The sequence below is a fragment of the Hippichthys cyanospilos genome, chromosome 6 (genome assembly GCF_059441005.1).
Source record: "Hippichthys cyanospilos isolate Australia breed blue-spotted pipefish chromosome 6, RoL_Hcya_1.0, whole genome shotgun sequence".
NCBI classification, from domain to species: domain Eukaryota; kingdom Metazoa; phylum Chordata; class Actinopteri; order Syngnathiformes; family Syngnathidae; genus Hippichthys; species Hippichthys cyanospilos.
Window position 1 is genome coordinate 6,514,283 of NC_142374.1, and position 23,805 is coordinate 6,538,087.

General features: G+C 41.8%; 5 protein-coding genes across 6 annotated transcripts; 2 read left to right on the top strand and 3 right to left on the bottom strand.

Moving 5' to 3' along the window:
• Positions 1-499: 499 nt before the first annotated feature.
• Positions 500-2,347, bottom strand: gdpgp1 (GDP-D-glucose phosphorylase 1). Its single transcript, XM_088417323.1, has one exon. The coding sequence runs from the start codon at positions 2,052-2,054 to the stop codon at positions 993-995; it is 1,062 nt and encodes a 353-aa protein (XP_088273449.1). The 5' UTR covers positions 2,055-2,347; the 3' UTR covers positions 500-992.
• A 132-nt stretch (positions 2,348-2,479) lies between these two features.
• On the top strand, positions 2,480-11,231 carry LOC148421995 (titin-like). Its single transcript, XM_088417698.1, has 5 exons — positions 2,480-2,498; positions 2,781-3,021; positions 3,351-3,438; positions 3,607-9,858; positions 10,024-11,231. Exons 2-5 carry the CDS (start codon positions 2,998-3,000, stop codon positions 10,056-10,058), a joined length of 6,399 nt encoding a protein of 2,132 aa, XP_088273824.1. The 5' UTR covers positions 2,480-2,498; positions 2,781-2,997; the 3' UTR covers positions 10,059-11,231.
• Positions 11,232-11,388: 157 nt separating this feature from the next.
• On the top strand, positions 11,389-12,953 carry cib1 (calcium and integrin binding 1 (calmyrin)). The gene is made up of 7 exons (XM_088417703.1): positions 11,389-11,563; positions 11,854-11,888; positions 11,981-12,080; positions 12,193-12,346; positions 12,421-12,539; positions 12,618-12,706; positions 12,781-12,953. Exons 1-7 carry the CDS (start codon positions 11,513-11,515, stop codon positions 12,800-12,802), a joined length of 570 nt encoding a protein of 189 aa, XP_088273829.1. The 5' UTR covers positions 11,389-11,512; the 3' UTR covers positions 12,803-12,953.
• On the bottom strand, positions 12,949-17,177 carry rccd1 (RCC1 domain containing 1). Its single transcript, XM_088417702.1, has 9 exons — positions 16,891-17,177; positions 16,601-16,789; positions 16,300-16,465; positions 15,870-15,991; positions 15,425-15,532; positions 14,945-14,984; positions 14,631-14,722; positions 13,294-13,323; positions 12,949-13,214 (listed from the first exon to the last, which is right to left on the bottom strand). The coding sequence occupies exons 1-9, from the start codon at positions 17,087-17,089 to the stop codon at positions 13,042-13,044; spliced, it is 1,119 nt and encodes a 372-aa protein (XP_088273828.1). The 5' UTR covers positions 17,090-17,177; the 3' UTR covers positions 12,949-13,041.
• Positions 17,178-17,208: 31 nt separating this feature from the next.
• Positions 17,209-23,792, bottom strand: unc45a (unc-45 myosin chaperone A). Of its 2 annotated transcripts, XM_088417700.1 has the most exons (19): positions 23,661-23,792; positions 23,367-23,559; positions 22,759-22,934; positions 22,587-22,676; positions 22,303-22,470; positions 21,452-21,620; positions 20,974-21,144; positions 20,617-20,788; positions 20,189-20,489; positions 20,019-20,113; positions 19,789-19,930; positions 19,496-19,636; positions 19,226-19,353; positions 19,076-19,142; positions 18,877-18,990; positions 18,672-18,787; positions 18,183-18,300; positions 17,947-18,102; positions 17,209-17,879 (listed from the first exon to the last, which is right to left on the bottom strand). In XM_088417700.1, the coding sequence occupies exons 1-19, from the start codon at positions 23,682-23,684 to the stop codon at positions 17,604-17,606; spliced, it is 2,817 nt and encodes a 938-aa protein (XP_088273826.1). In that variant the 5' UTR covers positions 23,685-23,792; the 3' UTR covers positions 17,209-17,603. The 2 variants fall into 2 exon arrangements, 1 of the variants encoding a protein (XP_088273826.1); XR_015865941.1 differs by lacking the exon at positions 18,183-18,300 and having other exon boundaries at positions 17,730-17,879.
• Positions 23,793-23,805: the final 13 nt, after the last annotated feature.

Below are 23,805 nucleotides of genomic sequence, written 5' to 3' on the forward strand. Positions count from 1 at the left end.
TCAGTCAATCAAGTCATTTTGAATCAAAAATTGCTTTGAATTGCAATGTGAATCTGAATCAAATTGTAAACACAAACATCAGACTTGAATTGCGTCACGAGACCGCCAGATTCCCAGCTCAGATTCTAATGTGTTTACAAATTTCTATGTATGTACTGATGAGGCATGATGACCTTCTGACCATGGCTTTGTTAACTATTACTAGTAATTGTCATTTATTTTCCAGCCAGGGAAAGTTGTCACTGCAAGTCACACATGTAGTTCAAAACTTAATAAAAGCACAATAAAGTAAAACTCACCTTTTGATGATCCACAATTGTGTTGTAGATTGGAGTAGGCTTAATACATTCTTTTTCATGTAATACTGTTTAAGTAAAAACACACAAAAGAATTACCCATTGTGTAGGAAAATTTTCAGGAACTAAAAGAAAATTTACTCACTACAGAATAATGGGAGATTCCTGCAGGTGTGTATGAATTAAGGCTAAAACAGCTGACATTGGTTTACACTGATTTATTGTCAAATTAGTTTTTTAATGAATACAACAACAATAAAAATCTCACACCCTGGACTGGCTGCCAGCCAATCGCTGTATCAATAATTAAGATTATTCTGTCAGGGCAGCATTGGAAGCTGAGGAAAAACAAGGTCATCATCAGATGAAAACACGTATCATTGCACTAATCATCTGCGTCAGCGTCGCTGCCTTGGTGATGCCACTCAAGCACATGACAAGCTGCACTGGGATGATGCAAAATTTTGATTCAAATCAGTCTACACACAGGCAGGATTTGGAAATCCAAAAAGACAGGTATCCAGTTTTTCATTTTTTGTTTTATATATAGTACCTAATAACAACATTTTTTATCAATGTCTGGGAAACTGTTGGCGGCACATCACAAAGATCTTTGAAATTGACTGCACATATAAACAGTACTCTGAACTACCATACGCAGCGAATGAACATCCCACAACATGCTTTTTCGAATCCTTACAGTATCCTTAAATGTTGAGTCAGCTGCTCCTCCAGCTGAAGAAAATCTTCATGCGGTAGAAGATAACTTTGAATAGTTTCTATCACACGTGATTCAGTGGTGAGTTCATAGTCCTTCTCGCTCTTAAATGGTAGATGTCCAGCAAGCTCGCAGAGAGCAACGTTGAAAGCAGATTCCTCTTTGATCCCGAAACAAGCTCGTCTCGGCCACACGGCGATGCGTACGCCTTTTCTTAATGAGTTGTCCTCTTGGCAGGGTGGGCACCCTCTGGTAATGAAGAGGTTGTGAGCAACATTGGCATCTACGAGAAAGTCAGTAACATGACAGATGGCCCGCGCAGCATCTTTCACTCCGTCGGATTCGGTGTAGAACAGAAAACCTGCAGGGAATCCCAGTAAAGAGTAAAATCCTTTTTCAGGAAGGAGCAGCCGGACAGGCATAGATTCAATATTGAGCTTGTGTTTTAGGTAATATCCATGGAGGTGTAAATGATTGACCGACGCAAATGCTCCTAGACTGTTGAAGCCCACACGAAAAGCCGGATCAGAGCTGAGCAGCACTGATTCGATTCCAACTTGTATGGCAAGCCTTGTGAGGACCTGAGGAAAGCACCGTGTTGGATCTGGTACAAAAAGACAATGCCCAAATTCCAGAGGACTGACATTGACCAACACAACTGTCTTACAGAGCTGTTGGTCAGTTTCATGCTCTTCCTCGGACTCCTTAACCATCTCAAATACGATCTCATCTGGATTCACCTTGTTGAAATTAAACTGCTTTGCGTTGAAATCCTGCTGAATACTGAGGATCTCCTGTGGCTTTCTTCTTTCCAGCCCCCTTTTGACGTTTAACTGTGCTACAAAACCACATGGACCCGGAAGGATGCGTGTTTTTAAGTCTCCTAAATGGTACCGGAAGAGGCCCCTGTCCATCCTGTCCGTCCATCCTGCTTGAATGGCCAAATCGAACCTCGATTCTAATGACGGGAAAATGTTATCGCTATTGACGCGTACATCCGTGATAAAGTCCTGGTTCCCGTAGACAAACTGGGCGGGCATGTTTGGTCCAAGAGGCAAACGTGTAAGTTACAAAATTGTGAACATGAATTACGTCTAACACGGCTCGTGTGCATTAAGAAGCAAGCGTAATCGTCACGGTTGTCTAGTCGAATGACCATAGTTCAATACCCACCCTCTGGATAAAATTGACAAGTATTTAAGTTACGTAGTTTTAAAGTATTTAAGTTAATACGAAGACAATAACTATTTAATTACTGCATTCCATTGAACAGGTGTGTCTCTCCAAGCACTGGACATACACGTCGGTACGTCAGCCTTTTCGTCCCAGTTAGTTCCTGTATACGTATTGTATTTACATTTGGGCTTCTTCGATGGTAATTCTATTTCCGGCTTTAGTTGCCGCAATAAAAGCTAGCACAGTTTTCCGGTCGCGAATCGTGAGTGATGTAAGTTCCCACCATCACGACGAGATCAAGTGAACGGGTATTTAAATAGAATATAAATTACAGCACTATACAGGTATAGCCAAACAAATCGCTTTTCCATTATATTAGTACGTTTTGGTATTGCTAAACCTTACCTCACTCCAAAATAAAAGTTTTAAATATGCACAAAGTATCGAGGGCACCACACGTAAGGCCAAATTGTTCTACATATATGTGAAATTTTTTTAAAGTTTCATTACATCAGCATACAAGAAATAGTCTGATCATTTTGTAAAGTTTGTCTATTTTTACATCAGCTTCTGTTTTGTAACCCATGCAGGCTCAACTAACTTTAGAAGTTGCAGCAGCTGGCCAATCAGTCATGTGGTTATTTTTGCAGCTGAGTAACTGCATGCTTTTGGAGATAAAAGCAGGCAGTGACTGTTGTGTGCGTGTTTTTGGCTGCTTGGAGCACAACTTCATTTTACCATATCTCAAACAGTGCTGGGTTAATTTATTATTATTTTGCTTAACATAAGGACATAGACGAGCTAAGGATGGAGGCGGGAACAGGCAAAGAAGTAAGTACTTTTTTTTTATCTTGAGCAGCAAATATGACAATATTGGATGCATTTTAGTTTTGTATTTTCATTCTTTTTTTTTTATCTTGGAATATGCTATACTAGGTTTTGTGTGTTTGGTATTCATAAAAATAGTTGTATGTAGTTACATCAGTCATTAAGAAAAAGTTGACAGCCTCGACTACTCCATTCTTATATATCTAGTTTTAAAACCACCACGCTCACCAGAATACAATTTAGTAAAGCAAAACATTTTTTAAACAATTAACTTTAAACAATTCAGCATTGATTTTTATTGTAATTTAATTGACAACTGTACCTACTTGTAGACAGGAAATCAGAGAAACGATACAGCTCAGCCTCTGAATCTGACACATGATACTGATGCTGAGTCATCCACCTCTGCCATTGTTGAAGGTATGATAACAAAGCACACAAATCAAGTCATCATGAAGTTTTCACATGAAATGTGCATTTTAAAATAATATTAATAGCTGAATATATATTCAAATCACTATGAGAAATTATTATTATGGGTTTAGCATCTCATACAATGATTGATTTTTTTTCTATGCATTTCTGTAGGACAGATCGCCAGGTCTGTTGAAAGGAGCAAACAAACCCCTGAAGAACAGTCTGCTATTGATACAGCAAAGGAAAAACCAACCCTTAAACTGAACTCCACCACATTCACAGTAAAAAATGGGGAAGATTTGAAAGTAGACATACCAGTGCAGGGGAATCCTGCCCCAAAGATAGAATGGAAAAAGGATGGACAGGCTGTCAAAGAGACATCCAGGCTGGAGATCTCAACTACATCATCAATGACAGTTTTTCATATCAGACGCGCTACCAGGGAACACGTTGGCCAATACTCCATCAGAGCAAGCAATGATGCTGGAGATTATACAGGAGAAATCACAGTTGTGGTTCTCGAAAAGCCTGACCCACCCAGAGGGCCTGTGAGAATTGATGAGGTCAGTTCTGACTACGTGTCTATTTCCTGGGAGCCACCCGAATACACAGGAGGCTGTCAGCTTGACAACTATGTTGTGGAAAAACGTGACATCAGTAGCATGGACTGGCAAACCGTTTCAGCAACGACAGTGCGAACCACAATCAAAGTCACGAAACTAAAGACTGGTAGCGAGTATCAATTCAGAGTGTTTGCAGAAAATAGGTATGGAAAGAGTGCAGCCATCACATCTTCAGTTGTTCTTGCACAGTACCCATTTAGTGTGCCTATGCCCACAGGTATACCATTTGTGACCACGGTGTCAAAGTACAGTATGTTAGTTGAATGGGCATCCCCAGACAGAGATGGCGGTAGCCCTGTCACTGGCTATCACCTGGAGCGAAAGGAGAAAAACAGCATCTTATGGACCAAGTTGAACAAATTTGCCATACCCGAAACCCGATTCAAAACAACTGGCCTGGAGGAGGGCATCGAGTATGAATTCAGAGTCTTTGCTGAAAATATTGCTGGAATTAGTCCATCGAGCAAGATATCTGATTGCTGTGTGGCAAGAGATCCCTGTGATCCGCCTGGTAAGCCTGAAGCTGTTGTTATCACAAAAGAGAATATCACACTCCAATGGGCCAAACCTGGCTATGATGGTGGCAGCTCTATTACAGGATATGTTGTTGAAAAGAAAGAGCTTCCAGATGGACGATGGATGAAAGCAAACTTCACAAATGTTATTGAAAATCAATTCACAATTACAGGTCTGACGGGAGGCCAAAGTTATGAATTCAGGGTAACTGCCAAGAACGCTGCAGGTGTTTGGAGCAAACCCTCTGAAAGTATCACTATCTTTGCCGAAGATGTAATTGAAGGACCCTCTATGTTCATGGACCCCAAGTTCAAGAGTACACTTGTCGTTCAGGCTGGCGAAATGTTTACAATTGAAGCTGATTACTTTGGAAAGCCCCTTCCCGATGTAAGATGGCTGAAGGATGGTGAAGAAATCAATAAAGCTACACCAAGGGCAGATGTTAAAAACACCCTTACTCACACAACACTGACTATCAGGGACTGTACACGAGTAGATGGGGGACGCTTTGTCCTGAGTCTCACCAACATCGATGGTACAGCATCTATGCCAGTCAATGTGAAGGTACTGGATAGACCTGGTTCCCCAGAAGGACCTTTACGAGTGAAAGCTGTCAGTGCCGAAAAATGTAATCTTCATTGGAACCCTCCTATAAATGATGGCGGTGCCAGTGTTTCCCATTACGTTGTTGAAAAAAGGGAGACCAGCCGTGTTACATGGACAGGGGTTGACCCTCATGTTGAAGCTGTCAGTTACAAAGCAACAAAGCTCACAACCGGGAGAGAATACATATTCCGTGTTTGTGCTGTGAACAAATTTGGTGCTGGGGATTTTCTGGAATCAGAACCGTTCATTGCGCAAAATCCTTTTAAAACACCCAGCGCTCCTTCTACCCCTATAGCCAGTGCTGTGGCTGGAGACGCTGTCCTGTTGACGTGGGAAAGACCTGAGACAGATGGGGGCTCTGAAATAGATGGCTACATCCTGGAGAAACGTGATAAAGAGGGCGTGAGGTGGACAAAATGCAACAAAAGAAGACTAAATGACTTGCGTTTTAGATGCACAGGACTCACCGAGGGACATTACTATCAGTTTAGAGTATCAGCAGAGAATACTGCTGGTGTCGGGGTACCCAGTGAGGCAAGTGATTACATTAAAGTGTGTGAGACATCATACCCTCCTGGTCCCCCAACCAACCTCAAAGTGACAGACTATTCGAGCAGTACTGTCTCTATTTCCTGGTCCAAGTCCATCTATGATGGCGGAGCTCCCATTACTGGCTATGTTGTTGAGATGAAAGAAGCAGCAGATGATGAATGGATCACAGCCACACCAAACACAGAGGATACAAAAAACACCATAAAGGGCCTGAAACAAAATGCAGAGTACAACTTTCGGGTACGTGCAACAAATGCCAACGGAGTTGGTGAACCTGTTGAATTACCAGGCTCTGTGGTCACAGCTGAGAAAATAGAGCATCCTGAAATTGAGTTGGACACAGCTTTGAGAAAGTTAGTAAATGTTCGAGCCTGTTCAACATTACGTCTCCACGTTGCCATCAAAGGAAGGCCGGAACCAGAGGTCCGGTGGACAAAAGAAGGAGGTGCTCTCAGTGAGCGTGCACAAATAGAGGTCACAGGCTCCTACACATTGTTGATGATTGAAAACGTAAACAGAAATGACACTGGGAAGTATGTATTGACTGTTACTAACTGCAAAGGCTCTAAATCAGCATTTATCAATGTTCGAGTGTTGGATACTCCGAGTGCCCCGACAAACCTGCAAGTGAAAGATGTACAGAGAGATTCCGTGCTCATTTCCTGGGAGGCTCCTCTCATTGATGGGGGAGCAGTGATCTTACATTATGCCGTGGAAAAGAGGGAGGAGGCTAGAAAGGTTTTTACAAGTGTCTGTAGTAACTGCACTAGGAATTCATTCAGAATTGACAACCTCCAGGAGGGATCTTTTTATTACTTCCGCGTCTTGGCTGTAAATGAATATGGAAGTGGACAAGCAGCAGAAACAAATGAACCTGTTAAAGTGTCTGAAGTACCTCCTCCTCCAGGGAAAATCACACAGACTGATGTCACATGTGACAGTGTACAGCTTTCATGGGAAAAACCAGCTCATGATGGTGGAAGCAAAATTACATGTTATATAGTAGAAATGCAGGCAAAAGGACATGAGGAGTGGAGAACCTGTTCTGAGAGTAAAGCACTAGAAACAGTCATTAATGGACTGACAAAAGGACAGGAATATTTCTTCAGAGTTAGTGCTGTGAATGAAAAAGGAAAGAGTGACCCCAAGCTCATGTTGACACCAGTTACTGTAAAAGATACAAGTTCTCAACCTGTTATCAATTTGCTGTCCAATGCGTTCAATGTGAAGGCAGGAAATGATTTAAGGGTTGATGTGCCATTTAAAGGTGTACCTCAGCCAACAGTAACATGGAAGAAGGATGGCAATATACTCAAAGAGACCTGCAGGGTAAATGTGTGTACATCAGATACGTCATCTCAAATCCTAATCAAAGACGCAACGAAGCTAGACGTTGGCTTGTATGAGGTAACTTTTAATAATTCTGCTGGAACTACGTCAGCTGAAATCTATGTTAACGTTTTAGAAAAACCTGGGCCACCATGTGAGCTCACTGTGGAGGAGGTGAGCGCTGACTTTGTGGCTCTGACATGGCAGCCTCCGCATTATAGTGGAGGGTGTCAAATCTCCAACTATATTGTTGAGAAGAGGGATACAGGCAGCACAATATGGCAGACTGTGTCAGCCACCGTCGCCAGGACTTCTATAAAAATATCCCGTCTGACACAGGGCACTGAATATCACTTTCGTGTTGCTGCAGAGAATCGCTACGGGAGGAGCTCCTTTGTTGAGTCTGAACCGGTTGTTGCCCAATATCCTTTCAAGGTTCCAAGTCCACCAACTAATATAGCTGTTGTGAGTGCCTCAAAGTCTGTCATGGTCATTACATGGAGCCCAGCAAGCAGTGATGGCGGCAGCCCTATTATTGGCTATCATATTGAATGCAAAGATCAAAGTAGTATTCTCTGGACAAAGTTAAACAGGAATCCAGTGACAGAGAACAGATTCAAAGTTACAAGTATTGAAGAAGGCCTCGTATATGAGTTTCGGGTGTACGCTGAGAATATTGTTGGTCTAAGTCCCTGCAGTAATGCCTCTGAGCCTGTTGCAGCAAGAGACCAGTGTGATCCCCCACGCAACCTGACAGTCTCCAATATAACCAACTCTTCAGTTTCCCTCTCATGGGAGAAACCACAATACGACGGTGGGGCCAAAATAACTAGTTTCATTGTAGAGCGCAAAGAGCTTCCTGATAGCTGCTGGCTTAAGTGTAACTTCACCAACTTGCTGGACACCTTTTTTGAGGTGACTGGTCTTACAGAGGGTGAGCAATATGACTTCAGGGTCCTTGCAAAGAATGCCGCTGAGCTCTTCAGTGAGCCCTCTGAGGCCACAGGACCTGTCACTGTGCAGCATGATGTGGCCCCACCTAAAATTATTGTCGAGGACAAATTCAGACATGTTTTGGTTGTCAAAGTGGGAGACCTTTTAAGAATAGATGCTGACATCTCTGGTCGTCCCAACCCTACAGTGTTGTGGTCAAAGAATAATAGAGCTATTGGCACAACGGGTAGGGTTGAAATTACAGCAACAAAGACACATACAACTCTGCTAATCCGGGAAAGTGTTCGGAAAGATTCTGGACAGTACATCCTGACCCTACAGAGTACCGCGGGTACTGCATCTATTGCGATCACATGTAGAGTCTTAGACAGGCCGGGCCCTCCAGCTGGACCCCTGCAAGTGTCTGGGATTTCAGCTGAGAAAGTGACCTTATCATGGGGACTGCCTCACGAGACAGGCGGCGCAGAGATCATGTATTATATCGTTGAGAAGTGTGAAACTAGCCGCGTAGCCTGGACCCGTATTTATGGCGACCTGATGGCAACTACTTGCAAAATAACTAAGCTGCTCAAAGGAAATGAATACCTCTTTAGGGTGAAGGCGGTGAACAAGTACGGTGAGGGGGAGACTTTGGAAAGCGATCCCATCAAGGCAGTCGACCCCTTCATCATCCCGTCCGCTCCAACGGATGTTGAGGTCACAAGTATAGCGAGTGATGCTATGACTATCTCCTGGAAGAGACCGGATTCTGATGGCGGAAGCCGAATAAGCGGGTACATTGTTGAGAAGCGTGACAAGCAAGGCATTCGTTGGCTGCGTGTTAATAAGAGGCCAGTCTACGACTTACGAGTCAAAGCCTCTGGCTTACATGAAGGATGTGAATATGAATTTCGGGTTTTTGCAGAGAATGCTGCAGGGATAAGTGAACCGAGTCTACCATGTCCTCTTACCATGGCAGAAGATCCTAAGTTTTTGCCTTCCCCTCCTGGAAAGCCCGCACTACTTGACTCTTCCAGGTCCTCAATTACTCTGTCATGGAACAAGCCACTGTTTGATGGTGGCGCGCCAATCACCGGATACAAAGTTGAATTCAGAAAACCCACAGAGGAAGTCTGGGCTGTTGCGACTCAAAACACCGAGAAAACTGAGTTTAAAGTAGCCGGGCTCACCTCAGGGACAGCATATGTGTTTGTTGTTCGATCAATAAATAAGATTGGGACCAGTGAAGCCAGTCCTGAAACTGAACCTTATGCGGCTGTGGACAGAGAAGAGGAACCCAGGTTTGACATCAGCACTGATATGAAGAAGACCCTCCAGGTTAAAGAAGGGAGCACCTTCACCTTCACCGTGCCTTTCACTGGCAAACCTGCTCCCTCTGTGACTTGGGAAAAAGCTGATGTGGATCTAAGAATCAGAGGACTGATCAACACCACAAACACCTTCACCTCCATTACTGTGGAAAAAGTGACTCGGGATGATACGGGCAAATACATAGTCAAATTGCAAAATTGTGTCGGAAATGCCTCCCTGACACTAAGTGTGAGGGTTCTGGATTCCCCTGGTCCACCAACTCATTTGGCTGTAAAAGATGTTACCAAGAACTCTGCCACGGTTACTTGGGACATACCCGAGAATGAAGGAGGAGCCTCCGTTAAGAACTACTTTGTTGACATATTGGACATCAGCAGAAAAGGATGGACGAGACTCACAAACAGATGCCACAGGTTGTCCTATAAGGTGACTGACCTGGAGGAGGGGGGAATCTACTACTTCAGAGTCACTGCTGAAAACGAATTTGGCATGGGAGTTCCAGCTGAGACACGGGAAGGAACAAGAATGACAGGTAGAGTCTGAAGAAAATACTTTATTGATGTTGTCTGTAAAAATAATATTCCTAATCTATCAACAAGTTTCAGCCAAATTTATCTCAACACAGAGAAGATTTGCATACTCTAATTCATCTCAGCATTTTGTTCTAATTTCCTTTTTATTTTGTATCCCGTTTTAGATCCAACAGAGTGGGAAACAAACCCGGGAGCATAGTTTGTCTCTCCTCCAGTAATGAGCTGAGCTTTTCTTCATGTTGAGGAGATTCTTGAGCAATGAAAACTTTGTTCAGTTGCTAAAAGAAAAAGTTGTTCGAATGTACACACAGTGTGTTGTAATCAAGTGAATTTTAATAGCATTCTTATTAGTACAATAAAATAAATAATGACCATTACTAGCTTTTTGATCTGAAAAAAAACAAAAGAACAAATTAAGTTGTATTTATTATGGCAAACTTCAATTTATCACTTCATTTACAAACCCCAATTCCAATAAATTTGGAATGTTGTATAAAATGTGGAAAAAAAGTTGCACATAGTTTGCAACCTTTATTTAATACACTACAAAGACAAAAATCAAGATATGTATTACTGTTCTACCTAATCTTTTTTTTGTCCAAATAAGCTATGTTTTTTTTTTTTTTTGCAAATATTCCCCTGTTTTAATAATACGATACAAAAATGTGGGACAGGGGCACCCTTACCACTGTTACATCACATTTCCTTTTAATAACTGGGAGGACATATTGACGTTTGAAAAAAAATACTGTTGTTTTTTTCTTCAAAACTTACAAATTAGTTCTTGTTATTTTACCATTTTGATAAACAAATAGTATCAAAATATTACAAAAAATATTACAGACATGTTGAAAAGAAACAATACAAGAAGTTTTCTCAAAAAGTTGTGATTTTAACAGGTGATTTCCTAGTTTTGCCCTTAACACAAAGCCACTCTATCAAAAAATATGTATCCACAGCATGACATTAGTGTCTGTAGATTAGAAATATATTTTGAGGTGACCTTGTATTGTCTGCTGGACCTGAGCGAGCTGCGCAATTTGTGGCGTGGCTCAACGTGTGCGTGGATCCAAAAGTTTGACTCAGCCTACTAAAAGTTTGACTCTCCATGTTCCTTCTATTTGTTATTTTAATCAAATAATGGTTGGAAATTATTATCATCAGTGCCTTCTTAACACTTTATTGAACATAAAGCATTACAAACAATCAATTGGGGCAAACAATTCCATAAACACTGTTTGGCTGGTTCAGTGCACTGTCATTTCCAAAAATGGAGCCCAAAAGTCCAAATCCACTACCCCACCTTGAGCTGAACACTTTGGAGCAGCTGATGGAGCTGCTGACGTCGCACAAAGCCTTATAAGTCGGATCCCGACTTAAAAAAATTGTCCCGACTACCAACCCAAATACAGTGTTAACCTCAACCAGCTTGCTGGTGGACATGTGGTACTGCACCCATCCCGTTGCTGGTGAGCGGAGTGAAACGTTTGGTTCCGCCCACACGTTAGGCCGCGCCTCGAACTGCGCTTTGCTTGCAGCCAGGGCTACTCCGCTGTCAAGCCGGAAAGGGTTAAACGAGTTCACCGGAAGTAAGTGGTACTACAGTCAGTGTTTACACAAAAAAAAGTTTAACGTCGCAAACTAGAGTACAAGATGGGGACAACGGCGAGTCAGCTTGGAAAGGATTTGCTCTCGGAATATCAAGTAAGTGGCCAAATATAAGAATTCAAAAGAAACACGACGTCGTCCTGGCTGGCCAACGTTCGACTGGGAAACGCGTATCTGCCAAACACTTGTTTCACCCAGCAACGTTAGCCAACTTAAGCTAAGAAAAATAAGGGCTTTGTATTAAATTTAGAATTTAATCCAACAGTGACATATCATAATGTTGAATCCGAAGTTATGGTTCCAGTTGTAAAATACCATATTGTAAACACAGGCGGCGTATCAACAATGTGTTTTTTGTATAGTGATGACTGCAATTCTACTTTTAGGAGCTGACTTTTTTAACCAAACAAGAAATTATTCTGTAAGTGGCCACTTGTATACCACGCGCTGAATATAACTCTTTGAATGACAGTAGCGCTTATGTAACACCATTATATTGTGGCTTATTACCAGGGCACATAAAAGATTCACCGAGCTGCTCACCAAAGATGAGAAAGACCTTCCAAACGCCAGGGTCCCCATGGAAAAAATACTCACCCTTCCTGAACTCAAGGTGCAAAAGAGCTTTATCAACACATCTTTATGGAGGAAGGTGTTTTGTCAGGTTAGAAGGAAGTGGACCAGGTATTCAACTGCAATGACCCTTGTACCTCTTCCCGTTCCAGTCCAACCCTTTTAGAACGAGAATCTGCCACGTCTTTTCAACATCTGAAGTAAAAGATGGAAGCCTCACCTTTGAGGACTTCCTCGATCTCTTGAGTGCCTTCAGTGACTCGGCTACACTGGAAATCAAGTCCCACTACGCATTCCGTATATTTGGTAAGTGTTAAAAAAAAAAAAAAAAGCACAATTGGTTCAGTCAAGCCAAAGGACTTCCACGTTCCCATTTTTAGACTTTGATGATGATGGAACCCTTGACTGTGCTGATCTGGAGAAACTCGTCAACTGTCTGACTGGGGAGACTGATGACACGAGACTCACCCCCCAGGAGATGAGACAGCTCATCAACAATGTGAGTGAGATCCTGGAATGTAGTCACAAGAACTTTGGTACATTCAAAATACTGTCGTTTTTCTTGGTGGTCATTTAGATTCTTGACGAGTCTGACATTGACAAGGACGGAACTGTGAACCTATCAGAGTTTCAGCACGTCATTTCAAGATCGCCCGATTTTGTCAGGTGAGCGTAAAAATAATTGAAAATGGATACCTCTGTCAAAAATACTTTACTTACTTCAAAACACTTCTCCACAGTTCCTTCAAGATTGTGCTGTGAAGACAGAAATTGACCACCCATGTGTTCTAAGTACTTATTAGCTTTAAATTATCTATGGATTTTGCTGACTTTACTGTTGTAAGAAAACCTCCCACTTTTGATTGATAAATCTCTTTATATTTCCATATAAAAAGTTTTACAAAATCCAAAATTCTCAGGCTTTTTATTGAGAATATATGAAATCCTGTACATGTAATTCAACTCTTAAGTGTTGGTACAGTACAATGCAAAGTTCATGTTCAGCAATAGGATTTCAAAATATTTTCTGTTACTTCCTCCTTGACTGCAGCAGCAAAAGTATTCCATGCCCCGCATATCACATCTATGACGCGCATCTGTTGTTCCTTGAAGAACTCCACACGCCGTGGCTCATCTGAACAGGACGTCTCATATCCAAGCTGACCATATTGACCTGAGAGGAGAAAACAAGTGAATTAAAGCGTATTCTGTATTACTGTTGCCAGGAATATTACAGTTGGACTCAAACTCACCCCATCCCCATGTGTAGAGGTCACCGCCGGCTAAAATGAGAAACAGCATATTAAAAACAGAAGTGCAAATCTGACCTGCCCTGAGCTCTTTTGGGCTCTTCATTTAATTCGCTTTTAAATTTGTAAGCCAATGAATTTGAAGTCATTTAAGAATGTTGCTTGTGACAACAGTTTTAAAGGGAGGTCTGGGCTCTCTGCATGTGCTCAGCCTACTTTGCACTACAATTACAGGAGTAGATTTTTCTATTTGATTTTCTTTAACCTTTTCACTGCCGTTTGGACAATGGTCCCACAGCTTGTATTAAAAAATAAATGAATAAATAAATCGCAGTAGGTCTAGGAATTTGTGGCAATAACATGAAATGGGGTCAAAGCGATTCATTACACACCAATCTACAAATTCTAGTGGCATTTAGCAATTTTTCCAAACACAACAAGCCAGTGCTGGGCCCAATGTCAACAAAGTAGGTTGCGTTGTATAATTTCTCATGAATTAACCATCTAGTACTGCGGAAATTGATAATATGATGCTATATATGTGTGTTACTATAGATTACGCTGATTACTATGTATTGTAGGCGTTTGGTGATCATTTTTACTTCTCTGGCACATTTATATTACTATTATTATGAAATACACATGGGACAAAAACTCCCAGGGCCTGTAACCTAATCTATGGGAGTCTGAATTTTTTAACTAAATTTGCAAGTATCCTACACTTAGAAACAAGTACCGTATTTTCCGTATTATAAAGCGCACTGGATTATAAAGTGCACCCTCAATTAATGACATCTTCAAAAAAATAAAAATTCATATATAAGACGCACCGGACTATAAGGCGCACCCTCAATCAATGACATCTTTTTAAACTTTTTCAATCACAATATAGTAATACTCAAAGTAATAACAATCATAACTCTAAACTCTCAATAGCTTATTAACTCAAATGTCAATATGACCAACCATGTTCAACACAAAAGAAACAGGTAAAGCTTACTTTATCTGTTCATTCCCCATCTTCGAATCAAAATCTCAATATTGATCCATATATAAGGCGCACTATCAGCTTTTATTTAAAAGGCTTTTAGGTGCGCCTTATAGTGCGGAACATACGGTAATACATGCCAAGGCATTTTTTTTTCAGAAATCAAAAAGAATCAGTAGTGAACGGGTTACATTTTGTAAGCTATACTATTACTGCTACTATGAACAGACATAATTGACTAAAAATATTTGGTTCTCACTTGTTAAAAACAAACTGTGGAAAGACTACTGAAAAAAAACGTTATGTTAAAACGTTTTATTTACATAGGAAGGTGGAAGTGAGATTTCCTTACATGTTACTAAAGCTGTGTGTCGGGAGCCACAGCCAACTGCTTTCACGTCACACGATGGCGTGACGTCCAATAGTGCTGGGAATGCCTGGATGGATATATACCAGGGGTCACCAACTCCGGTCCTCGAGGGCACCTATCCAGCATTTTTTCAGTGTAACCCTCCTCCACTGCACCTGATGCAAATTATCATGATCATTTTGGTGCTCCTGCAGAGCTTCTTGATGAGCACATCCTATGAATCAGGTGCAGTGGAGGAGGGTTACACTGAAAAAATGCTGGATAGGTGCCCTCGAGGACCGGAGTTGGTGACCCCTGATATATACACTTCTTTGTCCTCTTCTCCCTCTGGTGTGCCTTTATAGAAAACAAATATGAGACATAACCTAGTTCAATTCTTTCTTTGGATTTTTCTTCTTAAATCCAACTATTGTCAATGACTCCAACAGACATTGCGATATCCTTCAATAGGTACCTGATGTTGATATTTTTCATGCTGATGTCAAGTATTATTCATCTAAAATGGGAAATCAGCCTAGCCTAAGGTCAATCTATGTTGAAAATTTATGACAACCCTCCAAAACTCATTGGGATTAATGATGGAAAATAATCCAATATTTCAAAATATTGTTTTGATCTCTTGCATTGGACTATCAAGAAAAACATTGCAGTGCTCTCTCTCTCTCTCTCTCTCTCTCTCTCTCTCTCTCTCTCTCTCTCTCTCTCTCTCAGAAGTACGTCTTCTAAAACATTCTCCAAAAATAATTCCAAGTATTCTTGTAAATTATATGACCAACCTGCTACTTCTTGAATATTTTGATGCTGCTGTGCCTGCCTCGCTGCCCTCGATGGAAGTCCCAGTTGCCCGCTCTCGTTCCAGCCCCACACATATAGGTCACCCCCATCTGTCAATGCATTAGGTATAACATTTATGTGCAGACCCGATTAGGTGACATAAGGCAGCTTTACTGCATGCATTTCAAATAATACTCAAGGTAATGTGCTTCACACGATTACAAAACGACAAAGGCAAAAGAGATTCAGACATTTTAAATTAAAATTACACTCGTTATATATCAACTGCTTATCCTCACAAGGGTCACGAGCGTGCTGTGCTGGAGTTTTTCCCACCTGTCTTGGAGCAGTAGGTGAGGTTCACCCTGAATTAGTAGCGGGCAGGGCTCAGATAGACTAATAACAATACAATCACACCTAATGATAATTTAGCGTGTTCATTCTTACCACTAATGCAGACAGTGTGCCAGCCTCCTGTAGCCACACAGCTCATAGTCATGCCCCAGAGGGCCTCCACTACCCTGGGCTGCTCTTCAGATGAGAGGCCACCATGCCCTAACTGACCATGACTGTTTAGTAGTGGGGACAAAACAAAAACAACCGTAATGTTATTTCCGTGCATCAGCGATACCCAACTTTTAATTAGCCAAGTACTTACTTTAGAGAAAATCAAGGCATAAGACGTGGATAAACAGGGTATTGGCGTACCCTTAAATAAGGTTAATCTACTGTAATTTTGCCAGCAAAATACATATTTATGTCTATGCACTTTTTATTTGCTGGTTTCCCCAGCATTACATTTGAGAAAAATATGTACCTTAGCGGAAAAGAGGCTTAGGAAAATTGTTGTCCATGACCAAAGGTGTGGGAGTGATACCTGCCCAGTCCCCAGGTGTACACAGTTCCAGAGGCGCTGAGGAGAACGCCGTGCTCTGCACCCAGCGCCAGACTGGTGGCCTTCAGGTGCGGCGATAATGGATGGTAAAAGGGAGGTTTTAGGTCAATGTAACCACCAGGGATTAATGGTAGACTCAGAGGCGTGTCTGTAAACCAACAGAAGGGAATTTCATCAAAAATGTTTTCAACGCTGGGCCAAGTAAACAAAGCAATCCAGAAGATGGCGCTATGGTAAAGAGCGTCTTCTTTTTAATCGCCACTGACTGCTAGCCACACTATACCAGAGGAATCGGGTGGAGTTTTGACTTCCATGCTCCATACTGGAGTCTTTCTGTTGTCCAGGTCCCATGACTCAATTCGGTCCGGAAAAGCGAGGATTAAGAAAGACTCCCCGACAGCGGCGTCCGTGCACCCCGTCGCATAAATCTCATTCGTAGCGCTGAAACCTGCTAAGCACAAACAGCGGGCACCTGGCAACACAGTGAAGTCGAGCCATTACTCAACCAGCGATCGTGATAACTGCACAAATCCGACATTTAGAACCACGCGAGACGTTCCATCTGTCACTCACCATTTAAGTGAAGGGTTGCTCTTCGACTCCAACTCGCTCGGAGCCGATTTATATTCCCGCAGCAGCTTTCGTCCACATGACATTTCAACTCTTTTGGCGTTATCACTTTGACGACATTGGCGGCCGCGTCGCCATTAGTAACACATTCACCCTCTTGTATTTGTCCAAATGCGTTAAAGCCGAAACCGTACCAGCGCATCAGACCCACTTTAGGGCTACCGTGTCCAGTACAACGGCGCGGCACGCATGGTACTACTTCGAGCCAAAGTGGTCAGTGAGTGTTGCGCGTGCGCACAGCCAAAATGTCGTCACCGAGTATACGTTGCTCAATTTATTATGAATTTGTGTAAAATACCTGAAAAGTCAAAAATATTTAGTGGAAGCACTTCATACACGCAATGTCAAATGATGTGCAATTTACTAATACAAACACAAGTATGAAAAATGGACCATGATTTTTTTTTTGGTATACAGTGCATCACACGATACATCCAATACATACTTTGTGATGGTTGGATAAATACATGACATTTATTGTGGAGACTTAATGAAGCAGGTATAAAAGCTGCGAAAATAAAATTCAGTGAAAAAAAACAATTTAGGAGCTTTTTTTTTTAGCTTTTCAAGAAGAAACTCAAAACACAAAGTTGAAATGGCTTGAAGTGCTCAGATAAGTGATTTTATCTTATATGCACACAGTGACGATTCAGACTTTAGTCCCTTCCAAGCTTTCCCTCTCTACTCATGATTATGCCGTACTCCATTGCCTTATCCAGGCAGTTCTGAGCAACCTTTGAGGCTGGTTCTGGAGTGCCTTGCCCTCCCTTTGTCAAGACAGACAGAATTTCCAGGACTTCACTCTCGATAAGTGTCTCTGCCAGACTCTTCTCGGCTCGCATCATGTTACAGACGATGACCGCTCCGCGATGGCGCAAGTCAGATATTTCACTGAGTAGCAGTGCCTGCAGGATCTCCAGCCAGTGGGTGGTCTGAAAGAGGAGTCATCTTTTAAGTACTATGTGAGGGTCAAGGTGAGGAACGAGGAAATTTACTCACGGTCGCGGGGATACGAGCGCATAGCTCAGGCTGCTCAGCAGTCAGCATGGCCAGTGTTCCTGCAGCGGCTCTTCTCAGCCTTTCGTCCTCCTCGCCACAATAGAGGACAAGCAGCTTCAGGCGATCATTGCCAGTGGCAAGGTACAATTCCTGCACCTGACAATACACCAGGCGCATACACAACATTAGCTTTTCCCGTTAAGGTTTTCAAAATCTACCTCTAATTGTATGCAAACCTCTGTGCTCAGGATGAGATTACACATGCACTCTGTGGCAGCTGCTCGGACCAGGTCATGCTCCTCAAACATGTAGCCTTCAATTTTTGGCACCGCCTTCTCTTTTATAATCTTTTGTCTGAGCAAAAATGTATATGCGACAAACCATATTACACTATGTTTAACTAAACCCTGTACCCTGTAATTTTTACATGAATACTTTCAGAAATAGTTGAAGCATTAAAAACTAATGAGAAGAAAAAAAAAACAGCCTAAAGCAGTTATTTAATGCAGACCACCAAAGTGGTCTTATGATTGTTGGTACATGTAATTTTTCTACAAAGCAGATCTCCCTTTACTCACAGTTTAATGTAAAAAAATGAATTACGATGGAAAAGTACACTATGAATATTTTTGCCCCGTAGTCAAGTGAGCTAAAAGCTATAATTTGGAGACCCCATTTAAAACATCGTGTTACTTTCTTAGGTGAGACTTTCCCCATTGGCCAACCTGAGTCTCTCACTGATTCCAGCCAAGTTGGTCAGACCCATGAGTGCCTCAAAGTTCTGGAGCAGGGTGCAATGAAGATTTAAAAGACTGACAAGGGGGCGCACAACTTCATAAATCTAAAAAGACAAAGCAAAATGAGTTCAACACCAAAAATGTACTTTTAAAAGTTAAAATACATTCTCTCTTTTTCTTTTCTTTTTTTTACCCTTTCCCCTGGGAAGGCGATTTCTGGATTGGATGTGATAGTAATTTTGGAAAGTGCTTGCGCTGCTTTGACTTTTCCAACGACAGTGTTATCAGATGCCAGTGGGATGAGAGCCTATATTGGGGTGGGGTTAACAAAAAGATTACCATAAGTGAGACCTTCACGTATGGGCTCAACTAAGCATATAGGTGTAAAGTACCTTCCCCCCACCCTGTGCCACTACTGTGCCTCTGTCTTCCTGTCGCTCCACCAAAGCCAAGAATACTCTGTTGTGAAAGATGAAAAACAGAGTTAGTAAATGTGGATGGACACACACGCACGTATACAAAAGCTTCAACCTATTTCCTACCTGGCGATACATTCTCGACAAGCATCTGTAAGAGCTGGACTCTCATGCTTGACCATACACACCAATGCAGAAACCACTCCAGCCTCCAGCAACTTTATTAGCCTCTTCTCTACATAGGACGCTGCATCCTGAGAGGTCAGATAGTCTCAACAAATTCTCGTGTTACAGAAATATACTGTAAGTATGGAAGTCTGTTAACACGTTGAGTCTACTGAGCGCTTTCAGGAATGGACGCAAACGCCCACTTTGAAAAAGTTATTGGCGTGTTACCTTGGGGTGCTCCTCCGGCACATGTTGCTTTGCATACTTAGCCAGCTCGACCATCTGAGGGTCAGGTTTTTCCACCTCATAGCTGTTTGTGCAGTTCACCAGAGTAGAGCCTATGGCAAAGAGCACGGTTTTGTCCTCGGACTGCAGGAGAAATAAATAGTCCAAGAAGAAAGGTACAGTATGTGTTAATTCTCAGGATATCCAAAAATATCATTCAATGTAACAAAAGTGAGAAATTAAACTATTTTTACCCTCCCTGCAAAAAACAATACAAAACACAAGTTAAATCAAACCTTTGCTAGTTCAAACATGGCCTGAAGAGCATTTCTGTCTTCAACCAAGTCCTCTTTCACATCAGCATCAAAGGTGAGGTAGGCGAGACCTTCCACGGACCACCGGCGGGATGTCGGGGGCAGAGACTCATTACAAAGCCACCTAACAGGAAAGTATCCAACAAGTACCACTTAGCCGTTTTCCCCCCAGCAATACATTGAGCTAAACAGTACTCAGCAGACATACATACTTCCTGCATTGTTTGGATAGCTTCAGTGTGGATCCTTCAGCAAACTGCTTCATGCTGAAATCAGTCCCTCCAGCTGATCCAAGCTTGCACAACCCCTGAAGAACCACCGAAGACCTTTTTAAGTTCTAGTCTACATTTAGAGAAATTCACATCCACGGCACTTTTCTTACCACGAGGGCTCTCACACGTATCCTGTCATTCTCACTTTTTTTGTAGAGGTCCTTAAGAAGCGCTACACCATTGGCTGTGATGAAGGAAGCCCTCTTAGCTTTACCTGCTGCGTGAATAAGAGCCTCCACTGCTACTTGCTGGTAAGTTACATCTTCAGAGGCACACAACGATATAACGGCATCCATCATTCCCGACATCTCAAGGGCTTGGTTGCCGACGTCGCTCGGCCCTTGGAGGAGCACGGATACGGTTTGAATGGCTTGCAGCTTGGCTTCAATGCCTGTTTGGTTAAAGTGTTGCCTAAAACAAATAAAAACAACAATATCTAAAGGAAGGTTCAATTTAGATGTTCAGTGCAATCAGCTCAGTTATTTTGTCAACTGTCACACAGTTGAATCATTTTGAGAAACCTTGCTGACAAACCCACCGAACGTGGTCTTCACACAGTTTGTTGAAGTTCTCCCTTTCCTTGTCACTTTGAAGATCATCATATAGCTTGTTAAGCAAGACCGAACAGCTCATGTGGGAGTTTTCTGTAAGTACTGGCCCTTTCGAGAGCTCAGGCACTGATGCGGCCACGTCTAAAATCTTTTTCAGCCCTGTAAGAACAATTAATTCATCTCCGTAAAGACATGCCTCACCAAAATTCAAAGTAGGTTTCTGAAATTGCCTTCATTTCTCATTGGTAAGCAGAAGCACCTACTTCCTCATTGCTGATAAAAGCAAAAAGTCCTATGAGCTAAAATGTACCGTCTTTTTTTTTTTTTTTTTTTAAATGACATACCTTGGTCTATCACCCATAGGGTCAGGGAGTTATCTGGATTCTTCAACGACTTGCGGGGTACTTGTTTGACAAGAAGGTTGATGGCATTGTCTCTCCCAGGTCCTGACACATTTGCTGCTGGCATCATGTCCAATAGATGACGCAACATTGAGCGAAGCTCTTTGGATGGTTCTGTTTAAAGATCAATACAGACAACAAAAACGTAACATGCCTCATCGCATACATTAGTATTTGTAAATCTGTTCAAGGTCCATTTGCCTTATGAGAATTATAAACATACAGTTCTATAGGTCAAACTCTCATCATAAAAAGGTTAAATACTATATAGATATTGTTTAATGTAACACATTTATAGATTCTTATTTGGGTTCTCTTATCATTTAATCTTAAATTCCAAGAATCTGGAGAGACAGGCCAAGAATCGAGAGAAACAAGTATTGTATGATACCAAACAACAATGACAGGAATCCAAACTCACCAGGAAGTACAGCTTCTTCCTTTCCCCTGACTTCCCTCTTCATGCCCTCTGTGAGAGCCTCAAACATCACTTGCAGCAGGTGGCAGGCGGCCAAGGAAACTGTAGAACATCCTGATCCCATTACTGCACACAGCTGCTCCATACCCAGCTCATTTACTATTGCCATCGTCTAGGAACAAATGAATTAATATACACACATATATACATTCCATCGTTAAAAACAGAAATGCAAAATCCTGCGAGAGGAGGTAGATTGGTACTGAGTTGGTGTAATGCAAACAAATACTGTATGAGTTAATTCACAACCAATTTTAGCAGAAAAGCATGGGTTGCAGACAAAAATATGAATAATGCACTGCAACTTTTTCTAGATATTCTCATGCTGTTAAAATTGCAATTCAGTTGGGAAGGCTGGTTCAAATTTGATGGAAGTATAAATGTAATATAATATTTGCACACACAAAATAATGGATCGATATAGCTCACTGAGAGGAGAGCATGGTGGCCCGAAATGTTTAGTACTGTACGTCTGCCTCAGAATCAAAAGATTCTAGATTTAAATCTTATCTTAGGCCATCTTGGGCGGAGTTTGCAAATGCTTTCTATGCTCAAGTTTGTCTCCAGCTTCCACCAACATTGCAAAACCGTGCTTCTTGAAGTAACTGAAAACTCTCAATTGTTCAAAGGCGTAACTGCCAGTTAGAATAGGTATGTGTGAAAAATATGTTCTGTGATTGACTGGTGACAAGTCCAAGTTTAACCCAAACTCTCACACCTCAGTCCAAGAGGCTCCAGCTCTAATGAAGACAATCAGTATCCAAATTATGTGGGTGGAAAATTGTTGAATTTACTCTGGACTGATGCTCTGTACATAAGCCAACCAGAGTCCTCAGAGCAGAAAGGACAACATCCTCCTGCTTTGAATGGAGGAGTTGGTCAATCAGCCTCACACCATCGTTACGAAAGATCTGCTCAGCTCCGGCATCTTCTCGAGACAGCACAACTAGATTCTGGGCTGCCTGAAATCAGTTAATAGACCACATGATTTGGACAGAGCATTACACTACTTGAAGATACATATCATTGTCTTTAGTACATTGTCTTTTGTGCATTTTTGATTGGTAAGAAAACCTACCTTTTGTCGGTCAGAATCTTTAACAGATGTGTCTAAAAGAAGTGAGAACATCTGTTGCACACGAGCATCTGTGGAGTTTAACTGCAGTGTCTACAATTATTAAGCAAAAAAGGCTTATGAGCACACTGCAGTTTTCGTAGGATCACAGATTTGGACATGGGCTTTACATCACCTTCTGCTGGATCTGTGCCCCCAACTGTCTGAGGAGATCTTGGAATGCTTTGTTTTTGGGCTCAAGTTGGGCACACCTCTGTGCATCTACAAAGGCCTGGTCAAGACGTCCAAGTTTCTGGAAAGCCTGAGCCCTCCGAAACCTGGCTTTCACATCACTTGGGTCAGTATCAAGACCTAAAATAAATGAATACATGTGATTGGGCACATAAGCTTATGTGCACTTTAAAAAAAATAATTTGATCCCGAAACAAAACTACTACTGCATATAAAAACGTGGCTTTACAAAGACAATTATCCAGAGTTTTGATATAAGTGCAAAATTTAAATTATTGCAGCAAAACCTTGTGTACTGTGGTGATTACCTTGTTCAGCTTCAAGAAACAGATTTAATCGGTTTTACTTAACCCAAACTCGATCGATCCATTTTCTTTCCGCTTTTCCATTTGTTCTCCTCACTTAAGTGCCCAGTGATTGTGTATCAAGGAGTGTAGTAGAACAATGAGGTAAATTATTCGTAATTTAGATTTTTTTTTCAATTTAGATCAATTATAATTTGATAAACATTAATCAAAATTAAACCGTGAACAAGAATGAATGATATATTACATTTAGATGCATCCGTTTCTGCCTTGTTATATTCCTCTAGTTTCAGGTAACATGCAGAGCGGTTGCGGTATAGTACAGCGCATTCTTGTCTGTTGTCACTCAGCTTCAGTGCTCTGGTGTAACAGCACATCGCACCCTGCAGGTCCCCGGCGTTGAAAAGTTTGTTCCCTTCTTCTCTCAGGGCTGCAGGACCCTGAAAGACAAAAACGAACGGTCAAAAAGAATTCCATAAGACCTCGCCATCACAGAAGCAAATCGAACAAATGCGCCAATGATTACGCATGACATTATTACCTTCTCAATTTCAGTCTCATTCATCTTTACGTTGTTCCACACGGAATTTGATCATCGATTTAAAGCTACTAATAAAAGTATTTGGTCTTACTGAAGTTCTATAAACGACAGAGCGACACTTCCGGGGTGATGACGCAGGATGATG

Bases quoted from the DNA above. Each gene is read 5' to 3' on its own strand.
- gdpgp1 (XM_088417323.1), bottom strand. From the start codon at position 2,054: ATGCCCGCCCAGTTTGTCTACGGGAACCAGGACTTTATCACGGATGTA.
- LOC148421995 (XM_088417698.1), top strand. From the start codon at position 2,998: ATGGAGGCGGGAACAGGCAAAGAA. The intron at 3,022-3,350 runs GTAAGTACTTTT...ACCTACTTGTAG, and splicing joins AGGCGGGAACAGGCAAAGAA to ACAGGAAATCAGAGAAACGA. The intron at 9,859-10,023 runs GTAGAGTCTGAA...ATCCCGTTTTAG, and splicing joins GGAAGGAACAAGAATGACAG to ATCCAACAGAGTGGGAAACA.
- cib1 (XM_088417703.1), top strand. From the start codon at position 11,513: ATGGGGACAACGGCGAGTCAGCTTGGAAAGGATTTGCTCTCGGAATAT. The intron at 11,889-11,980 runs GTAAGTGGCCAC...GCTTATTACCAG, and splicing joins ACCAAACAAGAAATTATTCT to GGCACATAAAAGATTCACCG. The intron at 12,347-12,420 runs GTAAGTGTTAAA...TCCCATTTTTAG, and splicing joins CTACGCATTCCGTATATTTG to ACTTTGATGATGATGGAACC.
- rccd1 (XM_088417702.1), bottom strand. From the start codon at position 17,089: ATGCGCTGGTACGGTTTCGGCTTTAACGCATTTGGACAAATACAAGAG. The intron at 15,533-15,869 runs GTAAGAATGAAC...ATGCATTGACAG, and splicing joins GCACACTGTCTGCATTAGTG to ATGGGGGTGACCTATATGTG. The intron at 14,723-14,944 runs AGGGGTCACCAA...CTGGTATATATC, and splicing joins GACAAAGAAGTGTATATATC to CATCCAGGCATTCCCAGCAC.
- unc45a (XM_088417700.1), bottom strand. From the start codon at position 23,684: ATGAATGAGACTGAAATTGAGAAG. The intron at 20,490-20,616 runs GTGGGTTTGTCA...TATTTGTTTTAG, and splicing joins CTGTGTGAAGACCACGTTCG to GCAACACTTTAACCAAACAG. The intron at 18,788-18,876 runs GTAAAAAAAAGA...TTGTCTTTTTAG, and splicing joins TCGCCTTCCCAGGGGAAAGG to ATTTATGAAGTTGTGCGCCC.